The 25880-nt window shown below is 38.2% G+C and overlaps 1 protein-coding gene across 4 annotated transcripts in view; it reads right to left on the reverse strand.

Annotated features, from left to right (window-relative positions):
- Positions 1-25880, reverse strand: part of Steep1 (STING1 ER exit protein 1) — an 81708-nt gene that overhangs the window by 53801 nt on the left and 2027 nt on the right. For 3 of the 4 annotated variants that reach the window (XR_011705734.1, XR_011705733.1, XM_071606821.1), the window contains exons 2-7: positions 24177-24294; positions 10447-10488; positions 8193-8331; positions 7384-7473; positions 6741-6833; positions 5013-5105 (exon numbers count right to left, since the gene is read on the reverse strand). Coding sequence is in view for 2 of the 4 variants with exons in the window: in XM_071606821.1 (XP_071462922.1) it covers positions 5043-5105; positions 6741-6833; positions 7384-7473; positions 8193-8331; positions 10447-10488; positions 24177-24294 (545 nt within the window). In the remaining 2 variants the exon portion in view is untranslated. Of the gene's footprint in view, positions 1-4169; positions 5106-6740; positions 6834-7383; positions 7474-8192; positions 8332-10446; positions 10489-24176; positions 24295-25880 lie in introns of those variants that run through there. The other variant, XM_027932404.2, reaches the window with a different exon arrangement.

Here is a 25880-nt window from a genome sequence, read left to right on the forward strand (position 1 = left end):
CTCAAGAAATCAAATGAAGAATCGATAAGTGGGATGACATCAAACTAAAAAAGGTCTGTATAACATACATAGGAAACAATTAAGGGCATGCATACAGAGAGCCTACAGAATGGGAGAAAATCTTTGCCACCTGCTCCTCAGAGATGGGATTGATATCCAGAATATATAAAGAACTCAAAAAACTTATTGCCAGGAAAAAAAAAAACAAGAAATAAATGGGCAAAAGAACTAAACAGACACTTTTCAAAAGAAATACAAATGGCCAATAAATATGGGAAAAACTGTTCAACGTCCCTAGTAATCAAGGAAACGCAAATTAAAACTACACTGAGATTTCAGCTCACTCCACTTAGAATGACAATCAAGAATACAAACAACAATACTTGCTTGGTGAGAATGTAGGGGGAAAAGTACATTCATTCATTATTGGTGGGACTACAAATTAGTATAAACACTTTGGAAAGCAGTATTGAGATTCCTCAAAAGATGAAGAACAGAACCATCATATGACCCAGGTATCCCACTCCTTCGTATACACCCAAAAGTACACTATAGCGATAACAGGCACATCAAAGTCTATAGCAACATAATTCACAATAGCCAAGTTACGGCACCAGCTGAGGTGCCTGTCAATAGATAAATTAATTTAAAAAATGTGGGAGATATATACAATGGAGTTTTCCTCGGCCACAAAGAATGAAATAATAGCCAGGTGCAGTGGCACACGCCTGTAATACCAGCAGCTCAAGAGGCTGAGGTAGGAGGATCTCAAGTTCAAAGCCAGCCTCAGCAACTTAGTGAGGCCCTAAGCAACTCAGTGAGACCCTGTCTCTAAATAAAATACAAAATAGGGCTGGAGATTTGGCTCAGTGGTTGAGTGTTCCCGAGTTCCATACCCAGTACCCCAAAAAAGAATGAAATAATAACATTTGCCAGTAAATGGATGGAACTAGAGAATATGATGCTAAGTGAAATAAGCCACACCCAGAAAGTCAAGGGTCAAAAGTTTTCTTTCATATGTGGAAGCTAGAACAAAGGGGAAAAAAGATAGGGGCAAATCCCATGAAAATAGAGGGGAGATCAGTGGAGTAGAGAATGAAGTGGAGTAGAGAATGAGGGGGGACAGCAACAGGAAAAAAATGTGGAACGAAACTGACAAAATTATACTATGTACATATATGAATATATCACAGTGTATCCCATCTTTGTGTGTGTATGTCTCTCTCTCTCTCTCTCTCTCTCTCTCTCTCTCTCTGTGTGTGTGTGTATAGCACCAATTCAAAAACAAATCAAAACAAAACACAAGTAGTGACACATACCTGTAATACTAGTGACATGGAAGGCTGAGACAAGAGGATCATTAAGTTCTCAGCAACTTAGACCCTAAGAAACTTAATAAGAGCTTGTCTCAAAATAAAAAATAAAAAAGGGCTGGGGCTGTAGCTCAGTGGTAAAGGGCTCCTGGGTTCAATCCCCAGTACCCAAAACAAACAAACAAACAAAAGGGGAACAAGGAGAGGAAGGAAAGAAGGGAAAGAGGAAGAACTGAGGACTGAAATGGAGCAAATTATATTCCATGCCTGTATAATTAGTCAAAATGAACTCCACTATTATGTATAACTATATGTACTACAAAACATTTAAGCCTAAATAAATAAAATAGGGAGAAAAAAAAGGAAGGAGATCTTGCCGCAAGATATAATATGGATGAACACTGAAGACATTATGCTAAGTGAAATAAGGCAGAAATAAAAAGACAAATACTGTATTATTTCAATTATAAGAGTTATCTAAAGTAGTCAAATTCACAGAAACAGAAAATATAATGGTAGTTACTAGGGACTGGGGGAAAAGAAAAAGTAGGAATTGTTTAATGGGTAGAGTTTCAGATTTACCAGATGGAAAAGTTCAAAAGATCCAAATCACAAAATGTGAATGTACTCAACACTACTAAACTGTATAATTAAAATGGTAAGGTGTTAAGCTTGTGTTATGTGGTTTTTTACCATAATAAAAAAAACAGTATGTTCATCATCATTTGTCATTAGGGAAATTCAAATTAAAATCATTAGATACAGCTGGGACGGGTGGTGCAGGCCTATAATCCCAGTGACTCAGGAAGCTGAGGCAGGAGGATTGCAAGTTAGAGGCTAGCCTCAGCAACTTAGCAAGACTCTGTCTAAAAATAAAAAATAAAAAAGGGCTGGGGATGTAGCTCAGTGGTAAAGCACCTCTGGGTTCAATCCCCAGTACCAAAAAAAAAAAAAAAATTTAAGAGCAGAGAAACTGTTCTAAAGACCTTAAAATGGTTGAGACAATCTAGCCTTTTATTTCATTTTATTTTTTTGAAACGGGGTCTCAGCATATTGCCAAAGCTGGCCTTTAACTCCAAGACTCAAGCAATCTTCATGAGTATGGGGACTATAGGCTTGTGCCATTGTCCTTAGCAAGGCAACCCAGGTTTTAAAAAGCTTTTCAATTTCTCTTAAACAATAAAGTTATGTTACAAAAATGTCACCAATTACTACAATGGGAATATTTCACACACATTTTAATATTTTTCTCACAATGGATATTTTGCAAAAAGAAAAAAAAAGGAACAAGACCCTCCAAAATTTCAATATGGCTCTTTATCTCTTTGTACTAACATTAAAACACTGTATGTGCTATAATATGAGTTAACAGATTAGAGGAACTATGTTATTTTTTAACAATTATTTCAATATAAAAGAATAAAACATAATGAAGAGCATATGTGGCTTGGTGTTAATGACATAACATTTCACAATCATATAGAAGAAGCAAAATGCATAACTTGAACCAGATGTTGAAATGGTTTAGAACTAGTATCTAAAGACAAATATTTCAGAAAATATGTAGAAATGTAACCACAGATTTATTATAGGGAGTTCTCGATGCAAGAATTTTTATAATGCACTTTATTTGGTTTCTCAAAATGAAATTGCATTCTGATCTTAATAATATATATTTTAAAAATTCCACAGGAGAAGCAGTTTTCCTGTTCTAGTTTTAAAATCAAACTTTTGTCTTTACCACATACTGACTAGGGGATCTTAGGAAACTTAAACTCTCTGAATGTCAGAATACTCATTTTTAGAATGGGAATAGTAACATCTAAACTTTAAGAATTATCGTGTTGTTTAGGTAATACCTGTAAAGTACTTTCCCTGGCACCTGACACATAGTAAATACTCAATAAAGAGTGGTGAGTATTTTTGCTATTACTACTACTACTATTTTTCATTATTTACTACTAACAATCACCCTTCAAATCTAAAAACAAAACAGCTTCAGAAGAAGTGAATGATTGTGATCAGAGAACAAAATATTGGATTTCAGAGGTTGTGTAGATGATATCCAGGCTGTAATCATGGGAGCTTATGACTAAAGTGAAGTAAAGGTAGAGGTCATTGTCTGGAGTTGAGGTTAGAAATTGTGAGGAGGTTATCCACGTGATTGTTACTTCTTTCTCAGAATAAGGACAGGAAATGAGGTGAAGAGAAAGACTCAGTTGCAAAAAGCCTCATGGAATGTAGAATAACCTGGAAGATGGTAACATAGCCCTATTTTGGGCCTTCTCAGGACTCCATCCCTCTTTTGTATATCTGTTGCTAGATTATATCTACTCTGATTCCAACCTACTTTTCTGTGCAACAAAGAAATCAGAGGCCGGGCACGGTGGCGCACTCCTGTAATCCCAGCAGCTCAGGAGGCTGAGGCAGGAGGATCATGAGTTCAAAGCCAGCCTCAGCAATTTAGCAAGGCACTAAGCAACTCAGTGAGACCCTGTCTCTAATAAAATACAATATAGGGATAGGGATATGGCTCAGTGGTTGAATGCCCCCGAGTTCAATCCTCAGTACCCTCCCCCAAAAGAAAGAAAAACAAAAAAAAAAAAAATCAGAAAAGACACAAAGAAAACTGTTCTACCATTTCCCAGCAGCACCTCACAAACAAGTCTTGGATGCTTGCTAATAACTGTGATCCATTATAGATAATATGAGGAGGTTAACATGCTTTCTGACCCTACACTGTGTAATACAGGGAATAGATAAAAATATGAATACAAATATACAGATATTGATATCACTGAAGCAGCATGACATAAAATATTTATATACACAACATTCCTCTGCAAATAACAAATGTAAAATAAACAATACCTAGCAGAAAATTTTATTTATTTCATGTACCCACACAGAGAAGCAGTACACCCAGCTGTTTCACTAGATAGCAGCTCCCTTGGGTTACTTAATAAGATCCTTTTATAATTCAAATCTGAGCTAACCAACTCTCTCACTACACAATCTGGCTTTTCACTTTGGGGTGTGTGTGCATGTACACACGTATGTGGTGCTGGGGATGGAACCCAGACCTCACACATGCCTCACATGCACTCTATGACTGAGCAATATACCCAGCCCTGTAGCTTCTCCTTCTTTAAGTATAAAGTCTGATATGGTATGGCTCACCTATAACTCTTAATATTTGAAGTAAAGAGAACTTTATGCAGATTTTGACTTTCAATGGAACTCTGCTGATAGGACAAAGATTGCCAATTCTAAGAGCCATTATAAGACCAGAGACAGAGTCACTTAAAAAGGATATGACTTGCTGTAATTTTACATATAATTCATGCTACTTTTCTCTATGACACACCATAATATTTTTCCAAAAATCTTTCAATATTCTATTAACTGAAAAAGGAATAAAAAGTCATTTTAGAAACTAGACACACTCAGCACTAATCTATTCATAAAGTTTTTATGTAGCTGAAGAATTTTATATCAAATGGACAAAAAAATAGTTCATAAAACCTACGTAAAGACTTAGAAAAATTCATCTCCTAGAAATCAGGTCAAATGGACTCAAAGACCTCACTGAATGCAAGAGAATCAATCGGAAGCAAAATAAAGACTCCTCCTAGGGAATAAACAGAAACCAGTCCATGTAATCAAGAAGTTATTTTTCTTCTTGATCTAAATGCTTGCCTCCAGTCTGGGCTCAGAGAAAAGTCTTGGTCATTTGAACTGGTTGTCAATCAAGGTCCCCTTCATTTTAGCTTTCTTGGCTTCCAGTTCAGCCTGGAAAGGAAAAAAAAAATGTATGCCTTGATATATCATTCAAAAGTCTTATTTTTCCTTCCTTATTTGAAGAAAACACTTGGAAACACTCTCCCTTAGTGATATTGGCCAAACTATACTGTCATTTTGTGTGCATGTATGAATATGTAACAACAAATCCCATCATTATGTGCAACTATAATACACCAATAAAAAAGATGGAAATAAAAAAAATACAAAGATAGGAAAAAAAAGAAACCCTCTACCTTAGTACACATATAGTGTACAAACCAGAAGTGATTCTAAAATCTTTATGTGTCTGTACAACTTCTTTCCAACCCTTCTGATGTTACAGCACACTCAAAAAATGGTACTTGTAGCCAAAATACAGGCAGAGATACAAGGCTGTGGCTTAAGATAATGAATGCAGGGATTCCAGGAACCCAGCACCTCCCATGGGCTGAGGGAATCAATGTCATGGCATATTCTATTCTTATCCTATTCTTGGCAGAATAGGGAAGAACACCATTCCAAAACAGTGCTACTAAATTTTGGAGTCCATAAACTATTTGTTAATCAGTCACGCAACATACATGCAAAAATCAAGAGTAAACATTAAGAAACTTTTATAGCAATTTGATAGAGTAATAATAAAATGAAATAATTTAATAATACAAATTGAGGTCAATTCAATATTTATATTTTATAAATTACAAAATTGGCAATTAAAAAGAAAACACTGGTTTTTTCATCTTATAAAGTTTGAGACTACTCTAGACCACTATTGCAAGGTAAAACAGCAACCAAAAATATACCAGTCAGGAGCTGGTGTTGTGGCTCAGTGATAGAGCGCTTGCCTAGCATGTTCGATTTTCAGCACCACATATAAATAAATGAACAAAATAAAGGCCCATCAATGTCATATATATATATATATATATATATATATATATATATATATATATATCAGTCATTAGAAGAAAATGGTATATGTCTTTTGATAAGGCATCAATGAAGCACTGTCAGAGTTTAATAAAATATTAAAAGCAATTATAAAAAAAGAGAAATGTAGGCACCATCAAATATAGATATGCATGCTCAAACCCTGGAATAACACAGGAAACTACCAGTGCTTTAAGAAGTAATAACCGGGGCTGGGGATGTGGCTCAAGCAGTAGCGCGCTGGCCTGGCATGTGTGCAGCCCAGGGTTCGATCCTCAGCACCACATACAAACAAAGATGTTGTGTCCGCCGAAAAACTAAAAAATAAATATTAAAATTCTCTCTCTTTAAAAAAAAAAAGAAGTAATAACCACCCCAATGCAGGTACTGCCAATAACACTATCATGCATCATTACATCCTGGGAGAGTATCCAGAAACTCTCACCTTTAAATGCCTTACCTTGGACCATAAATAGCAGATTAAAATATCATCCTAGTTAGATAACAGGTATTATAATTTAGGGCCTGGACCCTGCAGCCTCTACTACAGAGAAGGTTATACCAACAACCACAAGCTAGGGTTAGCAAGTCAGCAGCCAACTATACTGGTCACCCCCAAGAGATTTCCTAAAGTATTTCCCTGCCTGCTGGACAGTTGTTCAGAGATGAAATCCAAACAAAGAAGCCAGAGCCTTCCTATCCCATGGCACTCACCAGCTCTTGCAGTCGCCTCTTGCTCATGCCTTTGCGCTCCAGCTGTTTTTCAATCACTTTGGCATTCTGTGCATATGAGTCAGCAACTTCCCTCTGAAGGAAAAAAGAAGCATCCTTAAACTAGCTCTCTCACTGAGGAATTATAATAAAGACCATAGCAACAATTTACAGTGTTCAAGTCATGAAATCATTACTAAAATGACAGGCCTCTGTTTCCTTTTCAATAATCCAGAGAAATTCAGGCTTCAACCAAAATCATTTTAAAAATAACAGCTCACATCTCTCCATAAACTTCATTCTACTGAAGTAACAGAAAGGTAATTGTGGCTGCTACTGCTGCAGCTGCTGAGAACAGACTGCCAAACCATCAGAGCTGGACTGGAAAGGCTCTAAAATAATTTAGTCCAGTAGTCTTCAAATTTAAGAGGAATGAAAGAGTTCAAACTCTCTTGTGCACATCTTACAGCTATCCCTGAGGTCCTGGGAAACAGGCTTTAACCCAGTGTCACATAGTTTCTTACTAGCAGAGCAGGGTCTGAAAGCAATGTCTCTAATTGTTCTCTGGTACATCATGCTCTAGCTCTGGAGTTCCCTTTCTTAACCCACCCCAAATTCAAATTCCCTTGAGAGGTGAAGCACTTACAGCCTCAATCTCCTCTTCCTCTTCATCAATGGTAGACACAGTGACAGAGCTGAACTTGCCCATGTCTTTAGTCCGTTTGGTCATCATCACCTGAAACAGCAGGAAGAGGAGTTAGTCTAGTTCACCCCAAGAGGATCCATAAGTCACATGCGAGTGTGAGTGTACACACACCTGTGTACAGGGTGGGGGGGCACTGCCTCTTTGGGACAGGCTGCCTATCTAAAGGTGTCAATGTTTTTATTTACATTTATATTTTTATAACATTTGGCACCAAGGGTTTTTAAAATGTTTTCTAAAATTTAGCCTAGTTAATTTACTGTTTAATTATTCACACTGGAAAAATAATTTTTAAGGAAATAAATGAGAATAAAAACTACACATTTTCTAAGATTACTCATGGGGCAACTGTAGGAAAAAAAGAATAGGTGTTACAATTCTGTAATATCTGCTTAAACACAAAATGGCATTCTCTTAAAAATGAATACATCTAGGGGCTGGAGTTGTAGCTTAGTGGTACAGTGCTTGCCTAGCACTGGGTTCAATCCCCAGCACCACATAAAAATAAATGAACAAAAGTATTGTGTCCATCTACAACTAAAAATTTTAAAAATGAAGACATCCATAAAGGGCACTTTCTTGTGTACTAAACCCTTATTTTAAAGTATGGGGGCTGGGGGTGTAACTCAGTAGTATAGCATTTGCCTAGCATGTATTAATCCCTGAGTTCAATCCCTAGCACCACAATAAAAGACATTTGGGAGGAAATCTGTAGCTGTATTAAGCAGTCTGTCTCCTTCAATGATAATTACCTTCTTTGGAGGCTCTTGTTTCTGAGTATATATATTTGTTTTCCCAAAACCCTGACCAAATTTCACTACTGCTCCATCCACAATGAAGGTCACAGGGGCATTCTTCGGCTGGGACTGGTAGAACAGTGGTAGTCCACACCTGCAAAAGGCAGAATGAACCTCTAGAAGAACTCTGATTCCAAATCCCCTCAGAGATTTGCAAAACATATGTAGACCCTGGGAATATTTTTGTGTCATAAAATAAGGATTAGCTTTTCTCAATGACTGATTCCCAAATGGTGCTTGTTAAAATTGCTGTTAAGGGGCTGGGGTTGTGGCTCAGCGGTAGAGTGCTCGCCTCGCACATACAAGGCCCTGGGTTTGATCCTCAGCACCATATACAAATAAATAAATTAAATAAAGGTATTGTGTCCAACTACAACTAAAAAAAATAAATATTAAGAAAATTGCTGGAAAAAAAAAAGAAAATTGCTGGGCTGGGGCTGTAGCTCAGAGGCAGAGTGCTCGCCTGGCATGCGTGAGGCACTGGGTTTGATCCTCAGCACCACATAAAATAAAATAAAGTTATTGTGTCTACCTATAATTAAAAAATAAATATTCAAAATAAATTGCTGTTAAGATTCCTAGGTCACTCCCAAAAGATCCTGATCCAGCAAATGTAGGGAGTGAGGACTGTGAATCTGCAAGTTTATTGAGCATTTCAAGTGATCTATAATATTCAACAAGTCTGATAAACCCTAGCTCATGTTATTGATTGCTTTGCAGTCAAAACTGCCACTATTCTTCCCAGTCACCTGGGTAACTGGTTTGAGCATTTTGTCTAGATTTTTTTCTGTTCTGTTTTGTTTTTGTAGTGTTGGGAGGAGTGTAAAGGTTCCACTGTAGTGGTTGGCAACCAGTCCTGGTAGTAATCACCACTTTCTTTGGCTGACCATTATTACACTTATTGAGCTAAACAAAGTAGACCTACAAGAAATGATAAAACCAATTTCATCAATCCAATATGGCTGGGAGTGAAAATGCATTCTTATCCATTTTCCTCAGCTTTAATCTCCTAGTTTGAGTCTTCTGAGAGACAAGCTGTAACCGTAGTTTCATCAAGATTGAATTTTTTTAGTTTAATAGTCACTATTAATAGCCTAAAACTGGAAATACACATAATATTCTTTAAGATTCTTGAGTCTATGATCCTATAATAGACTTTACAAATAGGTCTGGATTAAGTTACACTAGTTTCGTTTACCATATGGCCCAGTCAATTCCACTCCAAGAGAAAATACATGTTCACACTATAATTTATACTAGAATATTCACAGCAACTTTACTTATAATAGCCCAAACTGGAAACAACTAAAACACCGTTCATCTCAAATGGGTGAATGGGCAAACAAACTTGGATACATTGAATTCTGCTTATTAATAAACAGGAATAAATGATTAATGACATAATAACTTTTTAAAATATTTATTTTTTAGTTGTAGTTGGACACAATACCTTTATTTTATTTATTTAGTTTTATGTGGTGCTGAAGATTGAACCCAGGGTCTCACACGTGCTAGGTGTGTTGAGAGCCACAGCCGAAGGGGCCCCAGCAAACTTCCAGGAGCCAATCAGTTGGCAGCTAGAAGTTTGCTGGGGCCGCTGTGAGCCAATCATCAGCTGGCAGCTGGAAGTTTGCTGGGGCCCCTTCGGCTGTGGCTCTCAACAAGGTGAGGGCTCTACGGCTGAGCCACAATCCCAGCCCCATGACATAATAACTTGAAGGACTAAAATAAGAGGTGCAAAAGATAAATACTATACATATATAACACATATTGTAGAATTTAAATTTTAGGAAAGGCAAAACCATTGTAACAGAAAGCAGTGCCTAATGGGAGGGTGGGGGGTTGGACTGCAAAGGCATATGAAATGCTGGAAATGTTTGATATCATGATGATGGTGGTATTACATGACTATATTCTTTTGTCAAAGCCCATCAAACTGAACACTTAAAATGGGCACGTTTCATTACATATGGATTACATCTCAACTTTTATAAAATTGCACTATGTTAAAAACTCATTTTTGTGGCCAGCTAGTCAGGGATGTAACTCTGACTAGTCTCTTTAGGAAATATATTAGTATTTGGTTTGAAGGCAGTTGAGATTATAAAAACAGAGACACAACAGAATATTGTATCCAAATAGTTATTTTCGTAATCTATTATGCCTCTACTTGCCTATTCCTGGAGAAACCCACATGGTTAACACTTACTTTGCACACTTCTTCCTGTATTGTCGTTCAATGCCTTCAGGCCTGTACAGAAAATGGAAGTAAAAAGTAAGAAGGCAGGAGTAAATCCCATAACCTATTAACCATACCATCTAATTTCTTCACATACTAAAAAGGCCTTTCAAAAGTTTTCATTTCAGGACTGGGGTTGTGGCTCAGTGGTAGAGCACTCGCCTAGCATGCACGAGGCACTGGGTTCGATCTTCAGCACCCCGTAAATGTAAAATAAAGATACTGTGTACACCTAAAAAAACAAAAAAATAAATAGATATTTTAATTTTTTTTTTCATTTCATAGATCAATTGGTTAAATGTGTTAATTTTAAAGTTCCAACATTCCTTCCTTCCGTCCTTCCTTCCACAAGCATTTATTGAGCCCCTAAAATGGTTACCCAGACAGAAGAGGAAGAGGTGCAATATAACTGTCATAGTAATGATTATAGTCATACTAACAATGATAGCAGCAACCACTTAAATAGTTAGCCCTCCACATGCAAGGGTTCCTCATGTGTGGATTCCACCAACTGTGGATCAAAAATATTCAGAAAAAAAATTGTGTCAGTACTGAACATGTACATTTTTTGTTATTATGCCCTAAACAATACAGTATAACAATTATTTACATAGCATTCAGGTTGTACAGGTATTATAAGTAACATAAAGATGTTAAAGTATGTGAGAGAATAAGTTATATGCAAATGCTATGCAATTTGATATTAGGGATTTGAGTATCTGCAGATTTTGGTATCTACAGGAGGTCCTGGAACAAATTCCATGTGGATACAGAAGGAAAATGGTATAGCTTTTACCATATGCTATGAGCCATTCTAAAATATTAAAATTATTTTAAGGATTACATGAGTTAATAAATATACATTTATTAACTCATGTAATCCTTACAATAACACTGTGAGGTAGGATATATTATTATTCCCATTTTACAGATGAGGGAACTTAAGCATGAATTATAAGATTTGCACAAAATTGTAGTGCTAGGAAGTAGAGGAGGTTGAATTCAAGCCCAGGCAGTCAAACTCAAGAGCCCACATGATACTGCCTTAGAAAACCAACACATTGATTAAAAGACTCAATTCTACCCACCCAGTTGCTTAACAGAAACTTGGAAGTCATCCTTGATTCTTCTCCTTCCCTCATTTCTCACACTTACTTCATGAACAAATCTGATGGATTTAATCTCAAAAAAAATTTCTTGAACATGTCTACTTTTTTACACCTTCCTGCCACCATTATCAATTCCTTCTACTACTGTAACAACTTCCTGACTGATCTCCTCACTCAACCCCTCTTGCTTGTTTCAAAATTTTAATAGTCAACATAGGCATAAGGTATACATACAAGAATAAAATGAAAAATAAATATCCATCCTACCTGTCCCCTACACACCAAGTTCCCTTCTCCATAGGCAAAATCCTTCTGATTTTTTTGTGTTCATCCCAGAGATAGTCAACGCATGTACAAGCAAAGAAGACTGACAGGTACACAGTAGGCAAGCACTCTAGGCTTTTTTTCTGTGCTGGGGATTGAACCCTGCACATGCTGGGTAGGCACTTTACCACTGAACTATATCCCCATCCCTGGTACATAAGGAAACACCTTTTTTTTCCTTTTTTATACGAATGTACCATATTTTACACTATTCTTCACCTTTTAAAAAAAATCATTCAAAATGTTTCTTAAATGGGTGAAAAATGAGATCTTCAAATTTGCATTTATTTTTTAAGACAGAAGTTATACATGTTTTCATAAATTTAACACACACACATATATATATACACACACATATATATATATATGCATGTGTGTGTGTGTGTGTGTATATATATATATATATATATATATATATATATATATATATATATAAACATATACACATATATATGATTCTTCCATATAAATAGATAAAGAGCTGCTTCATTCTTTTTAAAATTTTTTTGATACTGGGGATTCAACCCAAGGGCACTCAACCAATGTGCCACATCCCCAGCCCTCTTTTAAATTTTTATTTAGAGACAGGGTCTCACTGAGTTGCTTAGGGCTTAAGTTGCTGGGGCTGTCTTTGAACTTGTGATCCTCCTGACTCAGCCTCCTGAGCCACTGGGATTACAGGCCTGTACTACTGCCTCCAGCTTGCTTTATTCTTTACAAGGGCTACATTGTATTTCTTTATGTGGTAAACCCAAATGTCTTTTCTCTGTTGCATAAATTCCTAGAAGCGTACACATTTTTAAATACTGCCAAATTACTCTATAGAACTTGAACCAATTTATAGTCCTAATATTAATGTATTGAGATCTGTTTCCCTACAGTCTCATCAACATTATGTATTAAACTGCATCCCTGTCAATCTCATGGGTGAAAAATGGGATCTTCAAATTTGCATTTATTTTTTAAGACAGAAGTTATACATGTTTTCATAAATTTAACAGCCATTTGTATTTTTTGTGAACTGTCAGTGCATATCTTTTGTCTAATGAGTTATCTCTTCATTTTACTTTAAGGAAACTTGGTATTGTTAAAGGGTCTTACAAATATTTCTTCCTTCTTTTGTTTTTCTCTTTTTATGGGTACCAGGGATTGACCTAGGAGCACTTAGCTACTGAGTCACATCCCCAACCCTTTTTTGAGACAGGATATTGCTAAATTGCTTAGGGCCCTCTAAATTGCTGAGGCTGACTTTGAACTTGAGGATCCTCCTGCCTCAGCTTCCTAAACTGCTGGGATTACAGGTATGTGCCACCATGCTTAGCTCCTGGCAAATATTTCTTCTCAAGTTTGTTATTTGTCTTTGATTTTGTTTTCCTCATATGGAAATTTTAGATTTTTCTGTGGTCAAAGCAATCTTTTTCTTTTTTCACATGAGTATGTCATACTTAGGTCTTCCTCACTTTGAATTCAAATCTAACAAAAACATAAACATAAAATCTAACCACTTATTTTAGGATCTGTTTCCTCTACTGTCTCACTCTAAATTATTCTCTAAATAGAAGCAAGAATGGCTTCCACAGACACCTAGAATAAAATCCAAACTCCCTACCATGGTCTACCAGGAGCTGAGTACACAACTGGGCCCCTGCCTAATCTCATACACTGTTTCCCTCCCTCCCTACACACTGGCCACACCAGAATTTCTTCTGTTCTTTGAACAAACATGTACTTTCCAACCTCTGACTTTCACATACATATGCTCTTCTCACTGCTTGGAATGCTCTTCTTACAATAATGCCAAGGCTGTCCCATTCGTACCTTTTTTGCCCTCACCTCATACATAACCTAGTTAGAGAGGCCTTTCCTGACCATCTTTTCTATGAAGACCTCATGTGATATCAGTCCTCTATTTCATTAATATAGCTTTCCATAATCATTATTACTTGATTTTTCTGTTTACTAATTTTGTCATCCCATCCATGAGATCAGAGATCGGAAAGTCTCATCACTCTAGGGCTCAATAAAGAACCAGACACAAACTAGATATGCAATAAATAGTGGCTGAATTAATTTTTTTAAGAATTCAATTTAAGGGCTGGGCGCTATGGTGCATGCCTGTAATCCCAGCAGCTTGGGAGGCTGAGGCAGGAGGATCACAAGTTCAAAGCCAGCCTCATCAACTTAGTGAGGTCCTAAGCAACTCAGTGAAACCCTGTATCTAAATAAAATACAAAATTGGGCTGGGATGTGGCTCAGTGGTTAAGCACCCCTGGGTTCAATCCCCAGTACTTAAAAAAAAAGAACTCAGTTTAGTGAGAAAATTATAATCAAGGAGGTAAGTTCTTAAATGGAGGAATGTATAAAGTGTAATGACCACACAGAGGTAGGGATGCCAAAGTACGTCTGAGGTGGTCATGGAAGGCATTACAAAGAGGTGATGTTCAAGCTGATATTCCTGATAGAAAATGACATTTTAGTCAGAGGGAATACTGTATGTAAAGGTGAAGCAGTATAGCAATTACAAATAGTCTAATATCATTAGAACTTTAAAAATCAAGGCTGTATTACCAATCATATTGTAAGATCATAATATGAACAATTATATGCCAGTAAAGTTAGATACCCTAGAAGAAACAGATTCTTATAATGAAAGACTGACACAAACTGTCAAAGATCACTCAAGAAAAAATAGAAAACCTGAACAAACGATAAGAAGTAAAGAGGTTGAATTAGTAATAAAAAACCTTTTCTCAGAGAAAAGGCCAGAACCAGAGGCATAAGGTGAATTTTACTCAAAGTTCAAAAAATAATTCTATAATGCTTCACACTTTTTTGGAGAAAAGGGAAGATGAGGGAACACTTCCCAATTCATTCTGTGAGGTTAATTTTATACCAATATCAAACCCACACAAACATATGACAATAAAAAACTAGAGATATATCACTTAAGAATATTCATACAGGCTGGGGCGTAGCTCAGTGGTAGAGTGCTTGCCTAGCACCTGCAAGGCCCTGTGTTCAAACCCCAGCACCACCAAACAAGAAAAAAAAAAAAAAAAACAAAGCAAAGAATATACATACAAATAAAAGTCCTCAAAAAATACTGGCAAAGTGAATCCAGGAGCATGTAGAAAAAATTGTGCAACGGGGCTGGGGATATAACTCAGTGGTAGTGCACTTGCCTAGCATGTGCAAGGTCCTGGGTTCAATTGAAAAAAAAAGAAAAGAAAAAAACTGCAACATGGCCAACTGGAATTTCTCCCAGGAATATGAGAATGGGTCAACATGCCAAAAAATAAAATCAGTGCAAGAATAGGAAGTTCACAAATAAACCCAGGTATTTATAGTCCTGATCTTCAACAAGGTTGACAAGACCACACAATGAAAAAAGGATTCTTTTTTCAACAATGGTGCTGGGAAAAGTGGATATCCACAGGCAAAAAAATGAAATTGGACCTTTATCTAACACCATTTATACATAAATTAACTCAACATGAATTAAAGGCTTAAATATAAGATTGAAAATGTAAAACTACTAGAATAAAATTTGGGGAAAAAGCTTCTTGACATTAGTATGGTCCAGTGACTTAGTGATTTTTTTTTTTTTTTTTTTTTTTGGATCTGACACCAAATGTACAGGCGGCAACAACAACAACAAAAGCAGGATTACACCAAACTAGAAACTTCTGCACACAATTCAATAGCATAGCAAAAAATCAATTAAAATGAGCAACACACCTGAATAGACAATTCTTTTTTGGGGAGGGGGGGTTTACTGGGGATTGAGCCCAGTGGTACTCTGCCACTGAGCTACATCCCTAGTTTATTTTTAATTTTTTTTTTAGTTTTCGGCAGACACAACATCTTTGTTTGTATGTGGTGCTGAGGATCGAACCCGGGCCGCACGCATGCCAGGCGAGCCACATCCCCAGCCCTTTAATTTTTAATTCAACTTAGTCTCACTAAGTTGCCCACACTGGCCTCAAATTTGTGATAATTCTGCCTCAGCCTCTTGACTAAATGGAATCTGAATAGATATTTTGATTTTTGTTGTTTTTGTTATTGTTTTTGGTATCATAGACTGAAACCAAAGATGTTTAACCACTGAATAATATCCCCAGCCCCTTTTTATATTTTATTTAGAGATAGGATCTCACTGAGTTGCTTAGGGCCTTGCTAAATTGCTGAGGCTGGCTTTGAACTTGTGATCCTCTTGCTGAGCCTCCCAAGCCCCTGGGATTACAGGCACTGTGCCTGGCTGAATAGACATTTCTTAAGAAGACATACAGGACTGGGAATGTAACTCAGTAGTAGTGTGCTTGACTAGCATGCACAAGTCCCTGGGTTCAACCCCAGCACCACACACACACATACACACACACACAGGACAAATGGTCAACAGATATATGAAAAAATATCCAATATCACTAATCATCAGGGAAACCACAATGACCTATGACTTCATTCAAGTAAAAATGGCTATTTTCAAAAAAAATGACAAAAGATATTGAGTGCTGGTGAGGATATGGAGAAAAGGAAACCCTTGCATACTGCTGGTAGGAATGTAAATGAGTAGAACCACTATAGAAAGCAATATGGAGGTTCCTTAAAAAATTAAAAATAGAACTATTTATGATCCAGCAATTCCATAACTAGATACATATCTAAAGGAAATGAAATCCATATGTTGAAGAGACACATGCACTCCCATTTTTATTGCAGCACTATTCACAATAGCCAAGAAATGGAAACAGTCTAACCATCCATTGACAAATGAATAGGAAAAGAAAAGGAGGCATGTCCACAAACAAAAATAATATTATTTAGTCTTAAAGAAGTAAATCCTCCATTAGTGATAATGGGGATGAACTTAGAGGACATTATGCTAAATGAAATAAGCCAGGCACAGAAAGACAAATCCTGCATGATCTCATTCATTTGTAGAATCTAAAATTGTCATACTCATAGAAGGAGTAGAATAGAGGTTCCCAGGCACTGGAGGTGAGGGAAATAGGGAGGAGTTGTTCAATGGGTATGAAGTTTCTTACACAAGATGAATGAATAAGTTCTGGAGATCTACTGTATAGCATGGCAACTATTGATAACAATTTTGTATTGGTATACTTTAAAACTGTTAATATCGTGGTGAGAAACTGAGGCTTCTTGATATCAGTTAGCATAAAGCTGTCAACCATGTGAGTAAGCCATGATGGAAGTAGAACCTTCAATCCTGATCAAAACATCAAATGACTGCTCCTCTTAATGACCACAGCCTCATGAGAGACTAGAACCATCAAGCTAAGCTTATTCTTAAATTTCTGACCAACAGAAATTATAAGAAAAGACAAATGTATGCTGTTGCTTAAAAAAAATCAAGGGAATGCCAGGAGATGTGAATGGACAGAATGGTATAGGCCAGAGGCTGGGGTTGTGGCTTAGCGGTAGAGCGCTCTTCTAACACGTGTGAGGCCCTGGGTTCGATCCTCAGCACCACATATAAATAAATAAATAAATAAATAAAGGTATTGTGTCCAACTACTTCTAAGAAATAAATGTTAAAAAAAAAAAAGAATGGTACAGGCCAGATCATAAGGAACCTTCAGGCTTGGATTTTATCCTGCTAATCAGGATTTTATAACCTGTGCTCCAGAAGCAGGGGATGTAGCTCAGTAGTACAGCGCTTGCCCAGCATGCAAAAGACCCTGGCTTCAATCCCTAGTACCATAAATAATAAAAATAAGCTCAGTGGTAGAGCACTTGCCTTGCATGCGTGAGGCACTGGGTTCGATCCTCAGCACCACATAAAAAATAAATAAGTAAATAAAATAAAGGTATTATGTCTATCTACAACTAAAAAATATGTAAAATAAAAATTATGCTCTGCAAGCAGGGAATAGTTATGCACAACTATAATTCCAGCAGCTTGGGAGGCTGAGGCAGGAGGATCTCAAGTTCAAAGCCAGCCTCAGCAACTTAGCAAGGCCATAAACAACTCAGTGAGACCCTGTCTCTAAATAAAATATAAAAAGGGACTGGGGATGTGGCTTAGTGGTTAAGTGCCCCTGAGTTCAACCCTGGTAGCATTAAAAAAAAAAAAAAAGTTGTGCTCTGCAATGATTCTTAAATGCAACCACTTGAGGAGGCATCAGTCCTTATGGATTAGGCTTAACTCTTCCCCAATCAGAGGAGCTTCATGCTTAACATTTTTATTTATACTCTGGATAAGAATTTCACTGAAAAAGTTACTTGTCTGAAAATGTTTGAAAGGCATTGCTATAAGTAATGAAGAGTCTCTGAAAGAGGTGAAGCAGGGGACTGATATAATGTGCATTTTAGATAATCCAGGCAGGAGAAAATAGATTGAAGGAGAGAAAGAAAAAAAAAAAAAAACAAGCTAAAAGGCCATTTCGATAGCCTAAGCAAGTGATCTTGGGTACCTGAATGATGGCAGTATAGCAGGGCTAAATGGAAGGAGACAGTTCTAAGAGAAATTAGAAGGCAGAATGACAGTATACAGTGAGTAACTGGGGGTGTGCAGGGGATGCTGGGGGTGGTGCTGGAAGTGAAACTGACTCCCAGATTTGTGACTGGGGCCACCTTATGAATCATTATTTCATCATAAGAGGAGGAAAAGAAAGAATAGCATTTGTCTTGATAGTAACAGAGACCTGACTGCAATGGCTTCAACATAGGAGCTTGTTCTCTCATATAAAAGAAGTCCAGGTTGGCATGGTGGCACACACTTGTAATCCCAGCAGCTCAGGAGGCTGAGGCAAGAGGATTGGGAGTTCAAAGCCTGCCTCAGCGAAAGCGAGGCACTAAGCAACTCAGTGAGACCTATCTCTAAATAAAACCCAAAATAGGGCTGGGGATGTGGCTCAGTGGTCGAGCGTCCCTTCATTTAATGCCAGGAGAAAGAAAGAGAGACAGAGAGAGAGAGAGAGAGAAAGAGAGAAGAGGAGAGGAGGGGAGGGGAGGGGAGGGGAGGGAGAGGGGAGGGGAAGGGGAGGGAGGGAAGGAAGGGAAGGAAGGAAGGAAGGAAGGAAGGAAGGAAGGAAGGAAGGAAGGAAGGAAGGAAGGAAGTCCAGAGGAGGGCAGTTCTTGGCAATGGCTGAGACCCAAGGATAGCAGGGCAAGGACTCTACAATTCTTGGGGCCTTCCTATCCAGTCCCAGGATGGCTGCTAGTGCTCCAATTATCATGTATTTCCATGTGTTTTCCAAAAAGCAGGATGGAATAAAGAAAAAGTAGTGAAAAGGGATTCCCTTGGAAGTCTCACCCAGCAACATATACTTCCACTCCTTTTGCTTTGCAAAAGCGCTTTCACAGAGTCTTAGACATTGGGAAGATGGTATGGAAATTATTCTCTAACTTTACAAATGCTAGTATATAGGAGAAAACAATAGAACGTTGGAGTGGTGCTGAGTGAACCAATCTACAGTACTTCCCAGAGTCAGAGAAATAGGAGTTTGGCCTTAGTCATGTTGGTTCTAGGTAGGACATCAGGTAAAGAGGCACAGTAAACAGTTAGATACATAGTTCTGGGAAACAGGAGAGAAATGTCAACAGATCTAGATTTTAAGTGTCATGAGCATGCAAGTATAATTGATGCCATGGAAGGGGTGAGAATACCCAAGGAGGATATAACAGAAAGGGGACAAAAATCAAGGTCCAAACCCTGGGAAATAATAATACTTAAGAAGCAGGGAGAAGAAACAGAATCCAGAAGACTGAGAAGACCAAAGGAGGAGGAGAATCATAAGAGTAGCTTCACAGATATCAAAGAAGTTAATAGCATCAAGGAAGGCGTGATAACAATGATAGGGTCAGAAAAGCATCCACTGAATTTGCAACTCGGGAAGTGAAAACAGAAAGGGGGTACTAGGTAATGGTAGTGTTTTGAGGGTTACTTTGGAATGGAGAGCCTTGGAGGTAGAAAGGAATAAGTTTCAGGGCATATGATGAACAGACTCCTCTATTTTCAGTAACTGGCACTTTCTTTAACTCACCCGGATGAAAAAGAGGAAAGATCAGACTTCCACCATGGACAGTAGGGGAGAGGAGTGAGTGGATTCTTGGAAAGACTGCTTGTGATTACAGCAGGAACTAAATCAATCAAGGATTACCCTGGCTTTTTGACAAATTCTAAGAACTCTATAGCCTAACAGTCACTTGGTCAGAGTAGAGCAGCCTGAGCACTTCCTGGCACTAAGGCTTTCTCACCTCTAGGATCAGACTGATTGGATTACAGTGTTTCTACTTCACTCTAGGGTCACCCAGTAGTTCTCTGACTAGTGGTGAGGACATCTACCTTATGATATCATAGGAGCCTGTGGCCTAGTTGTATTAGATTAGTTTATGTACTAACTGAATAATACATATTAACTTAAGATAGATACAAAATGCTATTATATAATTATTCATATTACTACTACATATAATTATATAGATCAATATTTTAGTGATCCTAAAGATAGTCAGTATTTTCAAAATCAGAATGTAAATAATGGTGGAAGACAGACATAAGAAAATAGGCTGGGCGTGGTGGTGCACACCTGTAATCTCAGCAGTTCGGGAGGCTGAGGCAGGAGTTCAAAGCCAGCCTCAGCAACTTAATGAGGCACTTAGCAACTCAGCAAGACCCCGTCTCTAAATAAAATACAAAAAAGGGCTGGGGATGAGACTCGGTGGTTAAGCACCCTGGGTTCAATCCTCAGTACCAAAACAAACAAACAAACAGAAAACATAAGAAAATGGATTAGCCTTAAATAGAAAGTGTTATTTTTAAATCTTCCCACATACCATAATGGACTATTTACCCAATGTTTCCTGGAGGCCTTCCTTTGCAAATTTCATCAGTTTTATCATCTGTATTCCCATCTGCACCTTGTATATAACCTATTTTTCTCTTCAGCTGCTCAATTCTAGAAGCCCTGTTGTTATAATGGTGCTGAGGTCTGACTGGTTACTGAAATCACCTATTGGTGGTCTCTAACTCTTCATTAGTGTGGGCTAACAATAATTTGGTTTCTTAAATTAAACATAACTAGATGCCAGCCTATAGCTTTTCCCTATATAACACTAGAATATAAGCTCCATACGTTCTTTACTTGTTGTACTGGGTTGAACAATATTCCTTTAAAATTTGTGTCCTTCTAGGAACCTCAAAATGTGATCTTATTTAGAAACAGAGTTATTGCAGATACAAGCAGTAAAGATGAGGTCAGAGGGTTGGGGGTATAAAGAGGTGGCAGAGTGCTTGCCTAGCAGGCACAAGGCCCTGTGTTCATTGTCCAGCACCACAAAACAAAACCAAAAAAGACAACGTTAGCTGGGTGCAGTGGAACATGCCTGTAATCTCAGCAACCCAGGAGGCTGAGGCAGAAGGATCACAAGTTCAAGGCCAACTGCCGCAGTCTGGCTGGGCACAATCAGGAGCCACTTGTCAAAAGAAACTAACTTTATTTTTAGAACCACACACGCCAAACAAAACAGCCTCTCAGGAAAAACCCTCAGAGCCCAACTGCCACCACCGGCTTTCCACAAGCCTCTCTCTCCCACACAAGCTTCTCTCCACCTCCCACAATCCTCCTGCTCTTGAGGCCGATTGGCTGGGTCACGTGGGCGGAGCCAAAAAAGTCCCCCAATGAGCAGCTCCGTGGTCTGAAAGGGCAGGGAAACAGCCCAATGAGCATCACCGCAGAGGAGCCAATCAGCTAGATGTTGCTGGGGCCGCTGTGAGCCAATCATCAGCCGGCAGCTGGAAGTTTGCTGGCAGCTGGAAGTTTGCTGGGGCCCCTTCGGCTGTGGCTCTCAACATCCAACCTTAGCAATTTAGTGTGGATCTAAGCAACTTAGAGAAACCCTGTCTCAAAACATAAAAACGCTAGCCAGGCGTGGTGGCACGCACCTGTAATCCCAGCAGCTCAGGAGGCTGAGACAGGAGGATCGCGAGTTCAAAGCCAGCCTCAGCAACAGCAAGGTGCTAAGCAACTCAGTGACACCCTGTCTCTAAATAAAATACAAAATAGGGCTGGGGATGTGGCTTAGTGGTTGAGTGCCCCTGAGGTCAGTCCCCAGTACTAAAAAATTAATAAATAAGTAAAATAAAAAGGCTGCTGGGCACAGTGGCACATGCCTGTAATCCCAGCAGCTCAGGAGGCTGAGGCAGGAGGATTGTGAGTTCAAAGCCAGCCTCAGCAACTTAGTGAGGCCCTAAGCCACTCAGTGAGACTCTGTCTCTAAATAAAATACAAAAAAAGGCCAGGGATGTGGCTTGGTAGTAAAGTGCCCTTGGGTTCAATCCTCAGTACCAAAAATATAAAAATAAAAAGGCTGAGGATTGTAGCTCATTCATAGACCACCCTAAAGAAGATGAAGTTAGAGTAGAATAGGATGGGCCCTTAATCCAATATGACTGGTGCCCTTATAAAGAAGATGACACTAGAAAAATACCACATGATGATGCAAGGCAGATATTGGAGTGACACAGTTAGAAGCCAAAGAAGGGCTAGGCTGTGGCTCAGCGGTACAGCACTTGCCTAGCACATGTGAGGCCCTGGGTTCAATCCTCAGCACCATATAAAAAATAAGCAAATAAAATAAAGATATTTAAAAAAAAGAACACCACAAAAAAAAAGAAGCCAAGGAACATTAAGGACTGCTAGCAAAAACCAGAAGCTAAGAAGGGGCAAGAAGCTAGAATCTTCAGAGAGAACACGACCCTACAGACACCTTGTGGACTTCTTTTTTTTTTTTTTTTTTTAAAGAGAGCGAGAGAGAGAGAGAGAATTTTTAATATTTATTTTTTAGTTTTCGGCGGACACAACATCTTTGTTTGTATGTGGTACTGAGGATCGAACCTGGGCCGCACGCATGCCAGGCGAGCACGCTACCGCTTGAGCCACATCCCCAGCCCACCTTGTGGACTTCTAGCCTCTAAAACTATGAGACAATTAATTCCTGTTGTTTAAAGCCACCCAGTTTGTGGTATTTTATTATGGTAGCTCTAGCATTCTAATATAGTGGCATATTCCAGGCTTCTAGGACAGTACCTGGCACACAAAAGGAGCTCAACAAAAGGAATATTTAATGAACAAATACATGGACTTAATTACCTAGGATTGACCTCTCAGTGCCATTTGGCACCTCTTTATAATGGGCACCCCCACACCTGATGAACACATACATACTTGTTAAAACTCTCCTCTCTTGTTTTCCACATCACTACTTTCTCCTTGTTCAGTAGTTCCAATTCTTTTATTTTTATTTTTTTCCAGTACCGGGGATTGAACTAACCATTGGTCACTAACCATTGAGCCATATCTCCAGCCTTTTTTATTTAGAGACAGGGTCTCACTAAGTTGCTTAGAGCCTCGCTCAGCTGCTAAACTCACAATCCTCCTGCCTCAGCCTCCTGAGCCACTAGGATTACAAGCATGCACCACTGCACCTGGATAGTTCCAATTCTTTAATGGGGTTTGTAAACCTTCATTCCTCTCTTCTTGCTCCACATTCTTTTCATGTAACTTTATCCCTATGCAGGCTTCAATTTCCCATATATATCAAGAATTCCCCAATCTAAAACAGATATAACCATGTCACTACTCTGCTTAAAAAATGGAGACTGGCTCTTCATTGCCTGCCTATAAATCAAAGTATAATCTTGTCCCCTTTAGCACAGTACTCTGTTCTCACCCCAGTATGCATGAACCCCTTTCTGTAAAATAACCTGTGCTCTGGCCACAAAGGACTATTCAAATTTCTCAGGTACACCATGTTTAATGCTTTCAGTGCCTCTAGATTCCCTCCACCTGGAATGTTCCTAATCCCCCTCATCTACCTGATGAAATCCTAGTTCAGGCCAACCACAAATGCCACTATCTTTTGAAGCCTTTCCCATAACCTTCTGTTTATAACACCAGAGCTATTACCTCTTTAATGTTATAGCTGGTAGTTTATTCATTCACAGATCTAGTACCTAGCTCAATGCCTGGCATGTGGCACACTCCAAAAAATTACAGGTTGAATGAATTCATTCAAACCTGTCAAATTTCAGCTATCAAATGGCAGTAGAATCAAATCTCAGCACTACTTCACCAAAGCACAATGAAGATTTTGCTGCACTAACAGAATTTAGAAAACTACCACAAATGTCAAAGAATTGGGCCCAAATAGATGAGCTGCTCAACATTAGATGAATATTTACTCTTCAGAAACAGACCCTGACACAAGAGCAAAATCCTAGACAGAGCATCAACCCCTTACCTCCGAAGATACATAGTCTCCTCATCTTCTGTATTACAAAATTTGTGAGCATGTTTGGCAGCATCAATCACACGGGATCGGTCCCGGGGCCTCATGGGCAATTTCTCTAACTGACAATCTGAAAGAATGGAGAAAGATTTGGTCAGTAGAGTCACTGAAAAAGGTCTTGATCCAACCAGAAGTTTTCAGTGGCAGCTGTAGCACTATAACTTTTACTATAATTACTCTGCTGATGGAAGCTTCCAACTAAAAATGACTTGGTGTCAGGAAAACCTTGGTTTTGGCCCCAGCTCTGTAGTTACCCTGATCATCTTTGGCAAATCACTTCCCACTTCAGGGACTTTTTCTTCATTGAAAGATCAGTGCACTGGGAAGAGGCTGATGTCTGATGCCAACCATACGTTCCTGCCTTGCACCCCAATAGGTTTACTATTTTTAATTAGTGAAAATATGTAACATTAACAATTATCTACTGGTACAGATGGTTGACACTTTTCCCTATTTTCCTCACTTTATGGAAGAATCAAATAAAAGAACATTTATAAAACCAGAGGACAAAAGGGGGTTGTTACTTTAAAATTATATCAATTTTTTCCCTCTAGGTGTAAAAATACTCATTCTTTAAAAAAATGTTCTTTTAAAAATCCCCCTTCCTGGGGCTGGGGTTGTGGCTCAGCGGTAGAGCACTCACCTAGCACATGTGAGGCCCTGGATTTGATCCTCAGCACCACATAAAAATAAATAAATAAAATAAAGGTAGTCTGTCAACTACAACTAAAAAATATTTTTTAAAATCCCCCTTCCAGGGGCTAGGGCTATAGCTCAGTGGTAGTGCACCTGCCTCTCACATGTGAGACACTGGGTTTAATTCTCAGTACCACATAAAAATAAATATTTTAAAAATTCCCCTTTCCTCCCCTCAAGTCAGCTTTTGTGCTCCCGAAAATTTTCTATTTCATAAGTCTGATCATAAAACCCTAAGTATTAAAATAATTTGTACTTGTAGAGAGAAAAGTGACTTTTTCAAAATATACAGGGGCAGCTGCTAAATTGATGTATTATATATTGTGGTTTCTGTTTCTTGAAAAAAATTTTTCATTAATTTTACATCTAACAAAGGAAAAACAATTTAAAAAGAGGGTAAGAAACAATTCCAGTGGGATGATTTTAACTTGTGAAATGTCCCTGGGATTTTTTCTTTGCTTGCTTTCTTTCTCCTTACCATGCCCCCGCCCAAATACACATATACACTTTCTGTAAAACTTGAAAATAGAAAGCAAAAACCCTCTACTGTTGTAAATCATGCAATTAAAGCTGATTACTTATAAATATGAACTTTGGGTCACTATATACACTGTTAAATTCGATTTATTATTACATATTGTTAAATAAACTGTGAGACAGACACACACACAAAAATAAAAATTTAAAAAAAACTGCCAGATGTGATGCACATGCCTGTAATCCCAGAGACTCACAAGGCTGAGACAAGAGTATCACAAGTTCGAGGCCAGCCTCAGCAACTTAGTGAAGCCCTAAGCAACTTAGGGCTTGTTTCAAATTTTAAAAATTTCATAATTCATAATCCGCTTGAATCAAATGTATGAAATATGATATGTCAAGAACTTTGTAATGTTTTGAACAACTAATAAAAAAAATTAAAAATGCTGGGGGCTGTGGCTCAGTGGTTAAGTGCCCCTGGAT

This window comes from Marmota flaviventris, chromosome X (genome assembly GCF_047511675.1).
Source record: "Marmota flaviventris isolate mMarFla1 chromosome X, mMarFla1.hap1, whole genome shotgun sequence".
Taxonomy (NCBI): Eukaryota; Metazoa; Chordata; class Mammalia; order Rodentia; family Sciuridae; genus Marmota; species Marmota flaviventris.